Raw genomic sequence first — 16,273 nt, 5'->3', positions numbered from 1 at the left:
CTCAAGGGGTAAGGAAACCATCTCGTAAAGTGGGCAGTGTGTGTGTCTGCTTGCTTACACGTCTGATAGCGCTATAGAATCGACTACATATATCGGCTTCCTTGTTCAGGTGGGCTGTGTTGCACACCTTTGGGTCTCACACCAAAGCGGGCGAAATAGCTTCTTTCAGACTCTGACCCCTCATTCCCCGGACCAACTCCCTTTCTGTTTCAAGCTCTGGCAGTGCTGAATATGCACCGCTCAGCCATGTAGGGCGCTGGACGGGGATTGTGATGGGCTGGTATGTAGATCACGACGTTCGAGGAACGCATGGTGGTGTAGCATCAGGAAGCATGCCATATGCGATGCTCTTTCAGGGGCGCCATGTTGCCACAGGGGGTACGGACGAACGGTGTGTTGGTCCCCTTCCCGAACAAGATCGTGACAATGAGATGCTTTCTCCAGGTCATCATGAGCTGGTTGATGATGCTTGCAACGACGCCTAATTACGAGAGGCTCAGGCTGTCAGTCACAGTCCATGGCTCCGTGACAGGTCACGTGGTTACGCGCTGTGGCTTACGCCCGGGCCGTGACATGGGGGGCGACAAGGCTGGCGTCTTGAAGCTTCAAGGATCTCGACCGACCGTTACTTACACCGGACATCCGTCTCGGCGATACGCTGCAGGATTATCTCGAGCCGTTTCCTGCATGCCCGAGCGCCTGTATCAGAAAGCTTACCGCGCCTCGTGCTTAATCGCTCAGTGTCTAAACGTATGACGTCTTTGCGATAACCTCATCGGTCCCCGTCCCGTCCCGTCAGTCATGTTGGACCTCCACGTCTGGGGCTCGGCGTTTGGCCTGCCGTCCATTGATCCGGAGTGCCTCGCTATCATCACATACCTTCACATCAGCCTCCCCGCCTCAGCCTGGCGCCTGATCCCCAGCAACGACCCGTCCATCAGCCCATCTAGTATGATTCACGATTTTCTTTCACCCCCATCATCCCTGTTCGGGTTTGAACCTTGTTTGTTAACCGTTTGACCCCAGATACTCTCCCCGCACTCCACCATGAGGGCGTCTGGACGAGCGGCTATGCGCCCATCGTCGACTACCTGGCTTCAAAGTCCCTCGGTGATAACCTGGACGCAGGCTTGACGCCTATCCAGCAGGCGGATCGCATCGCGTACGGTGCATTCTTGACCGCCCACGCTGCCCCCTTGCTGGACCTCTCGCTCTACGTCTCTGCTGCAAACTGGGCCGCTACTACTCGTCCTGCTTTTAGCTCTCTCCTGCCATTCCCGTTGACATGGACCGTTCCACCGCTGATCCGGGCAGAGGCCGTGAAGCGTGTTGAGCATCTCGGCTTCGCGGACATGGACACTGACTTTGATCCCAATGGCGGCCTGCACCTATCTTCAGGCCGGGATGCTCTCCCTGAAGCGTTTCGAAGGCACATCCCTGCGCGGACCAAGAAGACGATTCACGAGGAGATGACCCCTGAGCAAGCGGTGCTGATTCGGCTATACGGACTGGCCGAGGACTGCCTCTCGGTGCTTGATGACTACCTGAAAGGAGATTCTGAGAAGACCTTTGGCTTCTTTGAGAGTGCTAGTCCTTCATCTCTGGACTGCCTAGCATTTGGTTACCTTGCATTGATGCGTGACGCTCCGGTGCCGCGGTCTTTCCTGAAGGATTGGCTTGAGCAGAAGACACCTAGGTTGTCCAAGTTTGTGGATGACATCAAGTCAAGAGGTCTGGAGAAGCAGGGCCCTCTTCCATGGGTTGAATCTGGCCATGATACGGCCCTCCGTGTTGGTGCTCGCACTCTCGACAGTATCATGTACAACATCCCAGGCGTCGGCGACCACTACGCTACTGAAGTGAGGAGACGAGCTGAGGAGAATATCAAGGGCGTAGACGGGAGAACCCTGATGCTAGCCATGAGCCTCATTGCAACAAGTGCGGCTCTCGGATATGGTTACCACATGTACAGGGCGATGCAGCCTTTTGGATCCCGGATACAGGTGTGGCAGTCGGAGCGGAATCGCTCCAAGCTGAGTCGATTAGGAGCGGTTGGTTCGATACTGGATTCCGCCTTCGGAAGCTATCAAGCTCCACGGACCGCCCCAGCTTATCAGTCAAACAAGGCCCAATTCGTCGAGACGGACACAGAGGTGGACTAAGCTGGGCATCTTATGATATGAGTGTAATATTACTGTATCTCTATCCTGTATAAACAGCCTCCAGTGGCCTTAGTGGTACACAAAACGATCCAAGACGACATTGCTTCTTGAAGTCTAGATGTTTTAACTGCGAAAGACATTGTGCTCTCGAGTTGAGTTTAATTCTACACCAGATACTCATGTCTTCCACCTCTTGATATATCGGCTTATATCTGCCGGATCTCCTTGCCTGCCATCTCAGGTCGGTCAATCTCCCACTCGTCTCTCAACACGGCAAAAGTCAGGTCGGTCACTAGCAGGCTCTGTCCCAAGCTCCACACAAGCGTGATGGCGTAGAAGAAGTTTGCGTTGCCGCTTCCATAATAGATCCAGAGATGGTAGAAAGCCGGTCCGAGGAACGTCGCATAGAGGAGCGTTGATGTCGTGACAAAGGCATACCGCATCAGGGGGAAAACGTGTCGGAACAAAGGAACAACGGATAGGAAAAGACTCGCGTCCGCAAGCGAGGGATATGGCTTGAAGATGGAGAATGTGCCCAGCAGGATGGCTAACACGGCCAACGGCTGAGGGCGCAGACGGATAGAGAGAGCGGCGGGATAGGAGGCGAGGTGAAGCCAGAAGACACCGAGGAAGAAGGCCCGGAACGAGTCAAACATCTCGATGAAGAAGTACCACCACAAACCGACGTTAGGCGTGAGATCCGACAACGTCAATTGGATGCCGTACGTGCGGGCGAGGAAGTCCCACGAGTTGCCAGCCAAGACAAAGGACATGCCCAGCAGCGAGATGACACAGCCCACCACGATGAGAACATTGGTAGCCGCAAACTTGGCCAAGGATGCAACTCGGCGCTTCTCAGGCTGGCGATCAAAGGCGAGGAGAATCAGAGGAGGGAGAAGGAGGATGGGGTACATGGATAGGTAAGAGGCGAACGACAGGGCAATCATGGCGTTGAAGGGAGAACCCTTGATAGCCCTGGCGATAGCATATAGTATGGCGCAGTTGGTAAAGACACCGGTTGATCGTCCTATACATGTGGCGATGGTGTAGGGGTTGAACAAGAAGCTGTCGCATGATGTTAGTGTTGGTGTTGAGTACAGCTAAGAACATCTCCCTTACGCAGCAGCAACGGCGGCGCCAACAAACTTGTTTGCCCGGCGTGGCGATGTAAACAGCTTCGAACTAGCCGCCTCGCCCGAATTGGCGATCTTGTACAACGCATCGGCGCTGAGGAGGTCTACGGCGATGTAGAGCAGGTGCGTGAAGATAGGCCAGACCTTGACGTCTGGGAGCAGCGAGAACAATGGCAGCAGCAGCGGCGCCTGATGGAAGACGCCGCCATCGTAAGGAGAAACGTTATTCGTGTATAGGAACAGACCCTCTTGCACTGGAAAAACCCGTGTGAGCGCATGGACTAGAGTGCGCCGGGAGCGAGGGGCTTACATCGCTTGAAGCTTGTGACGGGGGTCGAGATCTCGACGCGGCTGGTTAAGAGGTCGGGGAGGCCGGGAAAGGCGAGGAAGAGGGCGAGCCGGAGCAGAGCAGCGCCGGCGTAGACGCTGGCTTTGCCTCGCAATGTCATGATGCCAGGCATTGCATTGCTCGAAGAGGAGCTGGTCGTGGAGGGGGGATCGCGTCAAGGTGTGGTATCGCGATCGAGGTGTCGTTGGAGGCCACTTGGCGGGTTGAGGCTTGGCGGGCCACCTCCACCGGCGGGAGAGGGGCCGCTGGAAGAGCCGCTGGGGCTTTGCTTGGCCGAGCGCTGAATGGGCGCTGCAAGGCCCTGGGATGCGCTGGAGCATGGCCCCGGGCGGTGAGAAGCAGGCTGGCCAATTGAGGACCATTATTACCGCGCTAGACCTAATCTATTTGCGCCCAGGGCGGTGCTTCTGGGCATAAAATTTCACGATGGAAAAAAAAGTTGAGAGACAGAGACAACAGGAAAAAGTGCCCCGCTGCTTTTACTGCTGCTGCGAGATACAACCATCCAGCAAAAAGAGCCATCAACAACAACCACAATGGCTCGGATAAAGAAGAAGGGCAAGGCCGGCGCGGCCAAGAACTACGTCACCCGAAACCAGGCGATTCGAAAGCTGCAGATCAGCCTGCCCGACTTCCGAAAGCTGTGCATCTGGAAGGGAATCTATCCTCGCGAGCCCCGGAGCAGGAAGAAGGTGTCCAAGTCGTCGACCAGCTCGACCACCTTTTACTACGCCAAGGATATCCAGTACCTCCTCCATGAGCCTCTTCTACAAAAGTTCCGCGACCAAAAGGTCCTCGAGAAGAAGATCTCCCGCGCCCTCGGCCGCGGCGATGTCACCGACGCCTCCCGTCTCGAGAAGAACGCTGCGCGACCTGAGAAGACTGGAAAGCCTCGATACACGCTTGACCATGTCATCCGGGAGCGCTACCCGACCTTTGTGGACGCCCTGCGAGACCTCGACGACTGCCTGTCGATGCTGTTCCTGTTCGCCAACTTGCCGTCCACCTCGTCGGTTCCCGCCAAGATGGTTGCCCGTTGCGAGCGTCTCTGCCTCGAGTTCCAACACTACCTGATCGTGTCGCAGAGCGTTACCAAGTCGTTCCTGTCCATCAAGGGAATCTACTACCAGGCCAACATCCAGGGAGAGGATGTCCTCTGGCTGGTTCCCTACAAGTTTAACCAGCGCGTCGTCGGCGATGTCGATTTCCGCATCATGGGCACCTTTATCGAGTTTTACATGACCCTGCTTGGCTTCATCAACTTCCGACTGTACACCTCCATTGGCCTCAAGTACCCTCCCAAGTTCGACCAGGTCATGGACGAGAACGCCGCCGAGCTTGGCGCCTTCACTCTCGAGGGCAAGACCCTGGTCGGCGCCGAGGAGCACCAGCAGAAGCAATTGGAGGCTGCCGAGCACAAGCCCGACCCCAAGGTCCAGGCTGCTGTTAATAAGGTTATCAAGAAGATCAAGGGTAGCGAAGCCGAAGACGATTCGATGCCAGCGACCGACAACCAGGTGGAGGGTGAGGACCAGGATGCGAGTGTGATTGACAAGTTTGAGCCGGCGGCCCCTGGCGGCGATGTGCTCCTCCAGCCTTCCAACACTGGAAACAACTCTAACAACCTCTTCTCCAACCTGACCATCTACCTCTCCCGCGAAACTCCCCGACAACCTCTCGAGTTCCTGCTCAAGTCTTTTGGCTGCAAGCGTGTTGGTTGGGATGCTGTGCTCGGCGGTGGTGCTTTCACTACTGATGAGCTTGATCCCGCCATTACCCACCAGATTGTCGACCGACCTCCCATCCAGGCTGTTACTGAGGAGGATGGCGACGACGAGGACAACCAGACTTCGCAGAAGCTTGCTGCCAACCGACGAGTCCCTGGAAGAACCTACATCCAGCCCCAATGGGTGTGGGACAGTGTCAATGACGGCGAGCTGAAGGAGCCTCATCTGTATGCTCCTGGCGCTTCTCTGCCTCCCCATCTGAGCCCCTTCGTGAAGAGCGTCCAGGGCGCCTACGACCCCACTATCCCTCTGGAGGAGCAGGAGCCTGAGGAGGAAGCCATTGAGGCTCAGAGCGACGGCGAGGATGAGGTTGACGATACTGTTGAGGGTATGGATGTGGCCAACTCAGACGAGGAAGAGGATGGTGAAGACGCAGAAGACGACGAGTTTGGCGGCTTCTCCGAAGACGAGCAAGAGGAGGATGAAGATGAGGACGATGCCGAGCAACGTCAACAAGAGCTGGAGGCTGAGCTCACTGGCGGCGCCGTCAAGTCCAAGACGCCCAACACCAAGGCCAAGGCCAAGGAGGAGGCGCGCAAGGCGCTGAACAAGAAGGCGCGCGAAGAGGCCGAGGACATTGAGCGGGCCAAGGGCATGCTCAGCAAGAAGAAGCGGAAGCTGTACGAGCAGATGGTGTACACGAATACCAAGAAGAGCGCCGAGGACCAGAAGCTGCGGGCCAAGAGGAGAAAGCTGGAAAAGGAAAAGGCAAAGGGCAAGGCGAAGTAAGGCAGGCGTACGTAATGTAAAAGGCTTCAATGTTTTATACCATTCGGATAGATTCAATTTGCATGCGAAGAAAAGAAGAGAGTTTGTTTGGTTTAGTGAAGCTATTGTGAAGTTGGTTATTGGTGAATTGTGAGGGAGTGTTTGTGTTTATGCTGGGTGGGTAAAAGAACCTTGTTATAATTTTTCTACCATGGTGAAAGAAGCCTTGTAAAACTTGAACCTGACAACAACCACAACAACAATTTTCATCTGAGAGATGAGTAATAGGCTCGACTATGTGAGAGGCCAATATCTCATCCAGTACTAATTATTATCTTAATTCTCACCATTTCGTCCCCTCGAGTTTGTCACAATGGAAGCTAGCGCTACAGCATGGGAGTTAGACAGCGACGAGATCGCATCCATCGCCTCTGAGGACCTGCGCGAGAACAGACCGAATCGCTGGACGGGACCGAAATCTACATGGCGCACCCTCACGGAAGAGGATAGACTGCTGTGGCAGTCGATGAAGCAGCTCCAAGACCAGGATCTCTCTGTGCATCTCTACAATGCCTTTGCCCTGAAGCGAAGAAGTCGGGATGCGGAATCTGCCCGGGACCTGATGGTCAAGACGGTGAGTCACACCCGATGTTTCAAGAGAACGGGACTGACAGTTTGATATAGGCAGATGGTCAGGATGCCGTTTGGGCACCGCCAAAGATGTGGACTGCGTGGCCTCTGAAGCACAAACAAGTCCCCAAGGAACGGCTCATCAACAGCCAACCCGACGAGGATGATCGCTTTACGTTTCGCAAGCAGGAAGAGATTCTGCCAAGTACTGAGCTGGAGGAGGAGGTTTCGGCAACTATTCTACGGACCGCCAAGCGGCGCTTCCGCAAGAGGATGAGCAACATGGCGCCTCGCCCTTCTATTGAAGAGAGCGGCAACGACACACCGGCCGCCCCATCGAGAGAGTCATCCATGAGGCCCGAAACAGAAGATGAGGGCGAGAAGATGGCGGTAGATGCTGAGGGAAGCAAAATGACTGGTAGAGGGGGACGCAAGACGTACGAGCCGGTAGAGTCTACCAACGACGAGCTATCCTACCAACTGTTGCGGCCATCTGTTCGCCATATCCTATCGCAACTCGACGCCACACTATCTATCCTTCACAACTCGCGGCTAGCAGGCATGAGCTACATGTCCGATTCCTCAACAGAGGAAGAATCCGACAGCCAGAGCGGACACAGGCTGTCTCGTGGCGGTCGTCGAATGCCATCCCACGACACGGACGGCTCTGCACCTCCCACGCCCGCCACACCAAGCAGACGCGGCCGTCCAAGAAAGATCCGTGTGCCTCATGAGGGAGAGACGCAAGAGGAGTTCCTCTTGCGCGTTGCTCGCGAATCTCACAGGAAGAAGCCGACGACGCCCAAGGATAAGGACGCAGCGTTTGAAGAGTGGATGCGTAAGGGCGATGAAGCCATCGAACGCGAGCGGTCTCTGTCTCTGAAGCGAGGGGCATCTGAAGGACCGGACAGTGATGTTGCCAGTTCGGCCTCTGGGACTTATATGGATCGTAAGCGCGCGAGATGGGGTCTTCGAGACTGGAGCGATGTACTTGGGGCAGCTGCCCTGGCAGGTTTCTCGAGCGAGACCATCGCTAGAACGGCACGTCGTTGTGCTGACCTCTTTGAGGAGGGTATGGTGATTAGGACGCTGAACGAGGTACCCGTCTCTCAAGGGATAGGTATCAGCGGTGTTGAGTACCGCCCAGAGCCCATCCGGCTCTCATACTCGGACGAGGATGAAGATGCTGACGATGAGAGTGACGGCGCGGCAGACCTCGTACAGCGCCGCGTTGCCTCCAGACAAGCATCCCTCGCCCGCTCAAGCCGAAGTCCAGACTCACTCGGTAGCCGACGCTCGACACGGTCACCCGTGCCGCCAAAGTCTCCGCGTTCCCGGTCAGCATCGGCAGGCGGACTCGTCTTCTGTCCCGTCGCCTCGTGTGATCGAGCTGCACAAGGGTTCACCCGCAAGGCCAATCTACGACGACACATTGAACTTGTGCACCAGGGCCAGACGGAGGAGATGGACAGCGATGAGGAGGTGGCTGGCGGCGTGCATGTCGATGGCTTCTTGAGGCCCATCGTGCCGGGTAGGGGCTGGAGGGGAGAAGACACGACGCAGAGGAGGAGGAAGAGGTTCTACGGGGATCGGAGCCGCGAGACGAGTGTAAACAATGGTGATGCATCGCCTTGATAGACTGTAGGGTGGTGGTGACGTATCCCCTTGATAGACTACAGGGTGGTTTGTGTGATATTAACACCCACTGGTTCACCTTGATCAACACGTCGATACTATAATTGACATAATGTGAATATCATTACTTGGTCATCTCAAAAGTCAAAGGGTATCAAGTACTCAAATAACCCTACAACATTCAAACCTTCAACCGCTCCAAGAACTAGACAGACGCAGAAACACAAACCCAACCACCCCCAAAACTCCAGATCCAGAAATCGGATTGCAACTATAGACAAAGGTCTTTCATTTCGAACTCTCATCTCAAACCACTCTAATTCAGCCTGGGGCTCTTTCTCCTCTGCTCAAACGTCGTTGGCAGCGCATTTTCACCGCCCTCTACGACGATGGCGTCTATGTTGATGGGCTTTTTGGCGCTCCGCGTCACTCGCGTGCTGCGCTTAAACAGCGGCATGGTGCGCTCGGGCGGCATCGACATGGTGCTCGCCCGCGGGTTGAAGTTGATGGAGCCCGTCGTGAGGTTGGGGTTGACCTCGCGGAGGCTCATGCCGAGGGTGCTGCCGTCGGGGGCGCTGGCGTTGGAGGCACGGGGTGGAGGACGGGGAGGGGACGTCATCATCTTTTGAGAGTCGAGATCAGCAAAGACGATGGTTGTGTCCTTGTCGTTGTCACGGTCCTTGGTTGGCGTGGGCATCTCGTCGATGCGAGAGATGATGAGATCGTGAGGCTCGGTGCGAGGCAGGTCAGTTGGGTAGTGGTACTGGACCTTGGCAGGTGTGTCACCGGTAGGCTGATACTCTTGAAGAGCTGTGCCCGTGATGTCTTCCCGCAGGTTGGCCAGGGGCTGGCACAGCTGATCATTCAGGGGCCCCAGACCATCCTGAAGATCACCAAGGTCGAGCTCCATCTCCTCGCCGAGGTTCTGGACACGGTCAAACGTCGACTTGAAGTGAGCAGAGATGTTGCCAAACGACTCCTCGACAGTGTTGGACAGGGCCTGGACGGACTGGCCGTGAGTCTCGTGGTGATGTCCATTCTCCGACTTGGCGCGAGTGACAAAGTCGTCGAGAGCCTCCATCTGGACGTCGAGATCTTTAATCTGCTCATCCACAACACGGACCGTCTCGGCATGGACAGACTTGGCCGTGGCCTGGATCGAGTTGCTGTGCTCATTGGCCGCAGTCCAATCATCCTTGAGCTTCGTCTTGAGCTGATCGCGAGACTTCTTGACCTCGTCCAAGAGCTCGCCCTCCTTGACATCCCAAGATGTCATGCCCTCGCCGTAGTGGGAGACGGCATTCTCAAGGTTTGTGTTGGCCTCAGCCATGCTCTTCTGAATAAGGATAGCCTTATCGTGAAGACGTGACTCCTGGGTCTCGGCTTGCGTGTTAATCAGGGCAGAGATCTGGGTCATGAGCTTCTGGCGATCGTCGACGGCTTGTCTTCGCTCCTCCTCCAGCGCGTCCTGGATACGGGTAGAAATGGTGGCATTCTGCAGCACGATGGTGTTTGTCGCAGCCTGGAGCTGTCGTCGGAGACCATCACACTCGGCTCGCTGGGCTGTGATGTGCTTAACAAGGTCTTCAAAGATGGACTTGAAGTCCTTCCCAAGCGCGCTGTACGAGTTGTGTAGCTGGTTCAAGTTAGTATATAACCTTGGTGAATAGGCAGTCAACTTACCTGGCCGTGGAAAGCCGTCATCTCATTGAGCATATCCGCAGCTATCCTCTCAGCAGAGTGAGATATAGACTGTAGGCTCTCACCCATCCGCTCCTTGACGGTATCGCGGACCACCTTGATCTCCTCCAGCACCTCATCCATGTCCTCCTTTGACTTTTGCTTTCCATCCAAGAGCTGCTTCTTGGACTCGACAAAGGTGCTAAAGTGCTCATCGAGGAACGTCTGTGTTGAAGAGAGCTTCCGCAGTTCCTCACCCACAAACTCCTCCATTCGCTTTCCAACGCTCGCGATGTGCTCCTGCTGCTCGTCCTGAAACTCCTCGATCCGTCGTTCAACCATGGAGGTGACATCGGCGACTTGGTCCTGGGATGTGCTCCACGTGTTGCGGTTGAGAGACTGCAGATCCGACTTGCGCTTGTTCTTGGCGTGAAGACCACCGACGTCGCGGACCGTCTTATGAAGCTTGTTGATGAGCTCTCCGCCAACTTGTGTCAGCTTCTCTTCTGTCTTCTGATGTGCCTTTCTGATCCTGGTCTCCTCGGCCAGCGACTTTCGTGTAGCTGAAAGAACAATCTCGGTCTGATCCAGCACCTCCTTGGTATCATCCAGCAGGGCCTTGGTGCCCTCGTGATCCTTCTTGAGACCCATGAACGTCGACTGAAGGTTGAAAAGTTCCTGGACCTTGTTGCGCAGGTTACTCTCCAGAGTCTCGAGCTTGGCGGCCTGTTCCTCGTTGACGATGCGGCGCGACTCGCTTTGAGCCGTCATCTCCTCGTATGCCTCGTTGGAGAGGTAGACACCGTTGCGCTGGCGGGTTGCGATCAGCTCGCTCTTGAGCTTCTCAATCTCCATGGTAAAGTCTTTCAGCAGCGTCTTCTTCTCCATCATGGGGTTGAGCTGTGGCTTGTTCTTGATGTTCTTGGCCCGGAAGGCGTAGTCGAGCGTCGAGATGGTCTCCTCCAGGTTGCTCTTTGCGGGAGAGATGGTGGCGATAATACAGGTCTTGGTTCTGCCTCCAAGAGAGTCTTGCAGTAGTCGAGTCAACTTGGACTCTCGATAAGGAATGTGGGAACCGCGGTCGACGAGGGCGTTGATGACTCGGCCGAGAGTCAGAAGAGACTTGTTGATAAGACCAGCCTCAGCGGCGCGCTTGTTCTCAGCTCCTGATCGCTGAATGTTCTCGCTACCAGCCAAATCGACCAGGTTCAGCTTGCCGGCGCTGACGAGGGCGTCGACGCCGTGTTCGTTGGGTTTCCTCACGTAGGTGGTGATTGTGAAGACAGTGTGACTTCGAGAACTCAGGTCGTTGCACTTTGTGGCCGCCACCTGACGCCTCAAGCTACCCTCCTGAAGCACCTTGACACCCTCGGCAGCTGTCTTGATGTGCTTCTCCTCCATGCCCTGAACCACGGTACTCGTGTGACCCCGCCGTGAGGTGTCGTCGTAGATCTTGAGCTTGGCGCTCTCGTCGGACGAGAGCAGGTCGCGGAGCTCCTCGTTGTAGAGCTCGATGAATGAGCACTTGATTGTGCTCTCGGCGTCCTCGAGTTCGAGCTTGTTGAATAGCGTCTGAAGAACACGGGGGATGATACCGGCCTCGTCTGAGAGAAGGCCCAGAGTTTCGGTCATGTCGCCCGACATTGTGTATGTCTTTCCTGTGCCAGTCTGTCCATAGGCAAAAATGGTGCAGTTATATCCGGAGAGCATCTAGTGACAATGATTAACAATTGACTTCCAAGCACAGCCAGAAGCGTACCTCGTCAAGAATCGGCTTCACTGTATCGTCAAAGACCATGTTCTGGTCAGCAGCCTGGGAAAAGACGCGGTCAAAGTTGTAGGAGCGGTTGCTCAAGGCACTGGGGCCCATTGACAGCTCAACAACCTTTCCCTTGACGGCATCAGTATCAACAACAACGTTGCTGTTCTCGCGGACCTCGCGCTCATTACGGCCTCGGCATCGCACGACGACGGTGATGTTGGTCTCCTCGACCCCCGCGTCAGCGTCAAAGTCGCGTTCCTTGCGCTTGGTGCCGACCGTATTGGCCGAGGTGACCGACTCGGAGGGCGACACGGCACCGCTGCGTTCCATGGCACGCGCCGCGATCGAGGACGAGGCGTATCTGGTTGACGAGGCCCTCGTGCCCGCTGCTCTCGCGCTGGCACGGCTGCCGGTGCCGGCTCGTAGGCTCGAGGCCATGGCGATCCGGCTATGCTCCCGGTCGGAGCGTGTTGGGCGTGGGTGAGCCACGGTGGGCAACTTCTGATGGCGAGTCGGGGTGGATGGTGATGTGCGGTGAAGAGTCGAGTGTGGTTGTGGTAATTGTTGTTGTTGCGGGAGCTTTGACGGTGCCCGCTTCATCTAGACATGTACTAGACTTTGACAAGTACGTTAATTGAAATTGAAAAAAAGAAATCCTGGATCCTAAAGTCAGTGGCACAGAGGAGGGGATGCCTGCAGAGGGTTTGTTTCAGCAACGCAAGCCTTGTCTAGTAAGTAAATGTAAATACAAAGAGGGTTATACCAACATGGTCTATAAACTACCCAAGGCCCTTGTTTAGTGGTGCGGGTCCCATGCGGCAGCTGGGGTCAACACTGGCCATGGCGTCTATCACCACGGCAACGCCCTCTTTCGGTGATACGCCCGCCCAATCGAGGCCATCCACATCTTCTGACAACGTTCCATGGCCGTTGATTGACGTTAACTCATGCAAGCCTCCAGCTGTCAGCCAAAGGACAGCCCTCTAGACTGATTTTTCAAAACTCTTGCGCCTTATGTGAAGCCCCCTGAGATACATTGTCTCAGCGGCCGAGTCTATCTTGCCAGAGACACCAAAATAGCTTGCCTCTCTGCATAACCCCCAAGACTCCAACATTAAACCCTCCTTTGACCATATGGTATCATGTCATCCGTCGTGAACCTTTTCTCTTATTCCGTATCCATCTTGTCACCGTCATCATCCTTCTTTGTCTCGTCTGTCGACGCCTTCTTCTCGTCTTCCCCGTTTGCCTCGGTAACATCCTTGTCCTTGAGTTCGCCGTCAACCCCATTCTCTTTGACCTTCTTTAGTGCGTCACCTTCGAGCTCCTGTTCAGCCTCACGTTTCGTGCCAACGCTCTCCGCGCTGGGGCTCTTGGCTTCACTCTCGCCTTCGGCATCTCCATCAGCATCCATGCTATCATCTGCCTTGTGCTCGTCTCCATCGTGTTTTCTTCCAACGGCGGCCTCAACGTCAATGCCCTGCATTTCTAGACCACCTTCGCCCACGTAGCTTGTTGTTGAAGATTGAGGGCCTGTGTCATCGACACCAATCTCCTCCGGTCCTCGTGCATGTGGTGTCTCCTCCTCTTCCTCCTGAGCTTGTTGTAGCTGCTGTTCTTGTTCTTGTCGGCGCTGCCGAAGCTGCTCCTCTTCTTCTTCCTCCTCCTCTCCCAGCGTGAGGCCTCCCTCGTGGGCAGCCTCTTGGGCTCGTGACAACTGGCTTACAGGCACCACTCCTGCTCGTTGTTCCTGTCGCAACAGCTCACCCTGCGTGACGCCACGTGCATGTCCCGTTGATGGAATGCCATTCACACTGACAGAGACGGTTTCGATACTCCCCACGCCATTGGGGCCATCGATGGTTTCTGTGCTTTCGCTGTGAATCTGCGCACCAGGCGTGTTTTGTCCGCTGTCGGGGCTGCGCCTCGTTAGCCACGGGATGGGAGTCAAAAGAGCTCCTCCCAGCGCCTCGTCTGTGCCCAAAGCTGCCGTCGTGGGATTGCTCCACGCGACCGATACAGCCGGATCGTTTGCGTCTTCGCCATTTAGGTGCATCGATGACATGTCGGGGATAGGCGGGGGCAGAGGGTAAATGTTCGTCCCCGAAGTCACCTGCACGGTGCGATCGACAGCATGTAGATAAGGCGCCAGCGCCTTGTAGTGCGCGTGAGGCTGCAAGATCAGGTCGGCCAGGCGCTGGATCGTATGAGGCGGGTAGGTGTCAAAGGTCTGAAGGTGGCTGGTGATGTCGAAGAGCATGTCGGCGAGCTGCTTTGGGAGCGTCCCTTCGATGGGCTGCGTGGCGGGGAGCGACTCGGTCGGCGCATTCTCCTTGTTGGCTTCTTGGGACGAGTCGCCGGGTGGTGATGACGGCTGCGTAGACGCGAGATTGTCCCCAGCGGCTTCGGGGGTCGGTGGCGGGGGAGGGAGCTTTGGGATCGGAAAGTCGTTGTGCGCGATCTGAGAAGGAGTCGGTCAGTACATACATAGCCGTAGACAAGTCCAGCTTTGAGGCTATACCGAGTCGAGTCTGGAGAGAATGTCGCTGCGCAAGGCGGGCCAAGCCTCCCTATCATCCAAGGTCAGACATCCAAACCTAAGAGTCGCATGCCCAGTTTGAGCTCACTTTTCGACTGAACATCCGGATGCGACCCTGCCGAGCAGGCCATTATCGCTATCGACCTCCATGGTGGTTTGAGGAAATGACCAAAAGTTTAATTGGGGTGTTTGTTACTATCACCATCAGTCTCGCCCGTCGCGCACTGAACGTTAGACTTGTAAGTATGGGGGGTTTGTCGCCCCGCTAGATGCATTTCCCCACCATACCCTCTATCAACCTCAGCAGGTTTTCGCGAATAACTTTGAGATCGGACATCTTGGAATCATTGGCTGTAAATAATGTTGAAAAAGGTCCGATGGAGGAAACAGACACAGAAGTGGAATTAAAACGATTCAACAGACATGACGCGCTCATGCTACAGCTCAAGCATCATGTCCAAGCACTGGGGAACCGCAAGAATATCAAGAAATGGGACGCGTGTCTTGGTCTGTCTACTTAATGATTAAAGGTATTCGTCCCCGTAGAGAGGCTGTGAGAAAAGTGAACAACAAGTCATCAACGGCATCAGCCCGCCATCAATCCATCGTTGACCTCACAGCTGATGAGGATTATACATCCACCCAGACGGTTCAAAGACCGCCTTGAACTTGACGGCATCATACGTCCCTATGGCGCAGCTTAGATCATGGAAGCCTTCCAAGCCCGTGACAGGCAGATCTTGCTCGGCGTCCGTCTCCTCATGCAGCGCCCACCCGCCCGTTAGAGTGCCGTTGCGGGTGAAGAAGATGTCGACCTGGGGCTTCTGCCCGCCGATGGGGCGGAAGGTCATGCCAATACCGTACGTCTCACCGCGGCGCATCGGCTCAGTGAAATCACGGCCACCCCAGCGGTCGTTGACGTACTTGTGTCCATCGTCGCCGTGAACCGCCAGACTGCCACGATGCCAACCCGGCATTCGGAAGGAAGGGTAGGGCAGCGCCGTGAAGCCGAGACCAACGTAGACCTCCGGACTATCGCGCGTGATTTGGACCTCGTAGTAAATGGTTTTAGGCTGCCCAAGGCGGATGGGATCATGCTCGGTGACAGAGTAGAGGGGCGGGTAGCCAATGATGCAACGGTCGGGCGAGTTCTTTGAGGTCCGACCTTCCCAATGACCAGGGCTGACCCAGGTGAGCTTTCCATTGAAGCCCATGGGTTCCATTAGACGGATGTTGCCCGCCTGAAGAGCCGACTTTCCAATCTGGTCCAGGTAGATGGGCTGTGTCATGGGATAGGCCTTGCACCAGTCTTCACCGGCGATAGCTTCTTCCTCGGTGGCATTGCTGGTCGGGGATCTATCGTAGCCGCTGAAGATGGCCGGTGGTGGGGGGAAAAGCGAGGTATCAGGCACAGCTACCTCCCAGTCGTGCTGGGGATGAGCAGCGAAGGCAGGCGGAGGTCCAGGAGGAGGAGCATATTGTTGACTTGGAGGTGGCCCTGGTGGAGGAGCATATTGCTGCGATGACGATTGTCCAGGTGGTGGTCCTGGAGGAGGTGCAAAGTCCGCAGCCTGCTTCTTGTCCGGGGGTGGGCCTGGAGGCGCTGTGTAACTCGGCTCTCCCAGATGATTGGGGTCGTTCTGTGGGTTATATTTGCTCTTCTTGACGTCTCCCTGGCTCTGCGACGACGCAGGTCGCTGCACCGGGCGCGGGGCCGGGTCGCTATCGCGTTCGTTCTTGCTTCCAAAGCACATGGCTAAGTGAATTTGGAGTGATGTTTTGTTGATGAATGATGAAAGGGATGAGATGATGGTATGAGCTGGGTTGTTGAGGAGGTCAAAACAAGGTTTCAGGCGCACGACTGCATGCAATGCAACCACTTGCACTT

The 16,273-nt window shown here is 55.7% G+C and overlaps 7 protein-coding genes across 7 annotated transcripts; 3 read left to right on the top strand and 4 right to left on the bottom strand.

Annotated features, from left to right (window-relative positions):
- Positions 1–801: 801 nt before the first annotated feature.
- On the top strand, positions 802–2,162 carry LRP88_09035 (SAM complex subunit SAM37; the record flags this gene model as incomplete). Its single annotated transcript, XM_083245531.1, has 2 exons — positions 802–949; positions 1,027–2,162. The coding sequence occupies 2 exons, from the start codon at positions 802–804 to the stop codon at positions 2,160–2,162; spliced, it is 1,284 nt and encodes a 427-aa protein (XP_083100025.1).
- A 206-nt stretch (positions 2,163–2,368) lies between these two features.
- Positions 2,369–3,744, bottom strand: LRP88_09034 (GPI-anchor transamidase subunit GAB1; the record flags this gene model as incomplete). The annotated part of the gene is made up of 3 exons (XM_083245530.1): positions 2,369–3,227; positions 3,282–3,549; positions 3,606–3,744. The coding sequence occupies 3 exons, from the start codon at positions 3,742–3,744 to the stop codon at positions 2,369–2,371; spliced, it is 1,266 nt and encodes a 421-aa protein (XP_083100024.1).
- A 436-nt stretch (positions 3,745–4,180) lies between these two features.
- Positions 4,181–6,160, top strand: LRP88_09033 (mRNA-binding ribosome synthesis protein NOP7; the record flags this gene model as incomplete). The annotated part of the gene is made up of 1 exon (XM_083245529.1): positions 4,181–6,160. The coding sequence occupies one exon, from the start codon at positions 4,181–4,183 to the stop codon at positions 6,158–6,160; it is 1,980 nt and encodes a 659-aa protein (XP_083100023.1).
- Positions 6,161–6,512: 352 nt separating this feature from the next.
- LRP88_09032 (uncharacterized protein) lies at positions 6,513–8,404 on the top strand (the record flags this gene model as incomplete). Its single annotated transcript, XM_083245528.1, has 2 exons — positions 6,513–6,773; positions 6,824–8,404. 2 exons carry the CDS (start codon positions 6,513–6,515, stop codon positions 8,402–8,404), a joined length of 1,842 nt encoding a protein of 613 aa, XP_083100022.1.
- Positions 8,405–8,720: 316 nt separating this feature from the next.
- LRP88_09031 (P-loop containing nucleoside triphosphate hydrolase protein) lies at positions 8,721–12,284 on the bottom strand (the record flags this gene model as incomplete). The annotated part of the gene is made up of 3 exons (XM_083245527.1): positions 8,721–10,040; positions 10,088–11,794; positions 11,844–12,284. 3 exons carry the CDS (start codon positions 12,282–12,284, stop codon positions 8,721–8,723), a joined length of 3,468 nt encoding a protein of 1,155 aa, XP_083100021.1.
- Positions 12,285–13,014: 730 nt separating this feature from the next.
- On the bottom strand, positions 13,015–14,535 carry LRP88_09030 (uncharacterized protein; the record flags this gene model as incomplete). Its single annotated transcript, XM_083245526.1, has 3 exons — positions 13,015–14,307; positions 14,368–14,416; positions 14,474–14,535. The coding sequence occupies 3 exons, from the start codon at positions 14,533–14,535 to the stop codon at positions 13,015–13,017; spliced, it is 1,404 nt and encodes a 467-aa protein (XP_083100020.1).
- Positions 14,536–14,999: 464 nt separating this feature from the next.
- LRP88_09029 (SSH4 family protein) lies at positions 15,000–16,139 on the bottom strand (the record flags this gene model as incomplete). The annotated part of the gene is made up of 1 exon (XM_083245525.1): positions 15,000–16,139. One exon carries the CDS (start codon positions 16,137–16,139, stop codon positions 15,000–15,002), a length of 1,140 nt encoding a protein of 379 aa, XP_083100019.1.
- Between the last annotated feature and the right edge of the window lie 134 nt (positions 16,140–16,273).

The sequence above is a fragment of the Fusarium phalaenopsidis genome (genome assembly GCF_050370095.1).
Source record: "Fusarium phalaenopsidis strain FUZ10S chromosome Unknown contig_32302, whole genome shotgun sequence".
Taxonomy (NCBI): Eukaryota; Fungi; Ascomycota; class Sordariomycetes; order Hypocreales; family Nectriaceae; genus Fusarium; species Fusarium phalaenopsidis.
The sequence above is the reverse complement of the archived record's forward strand: the minus strand, read 5'-3'. Positions and strand labels throughout refer to the sequence as shown.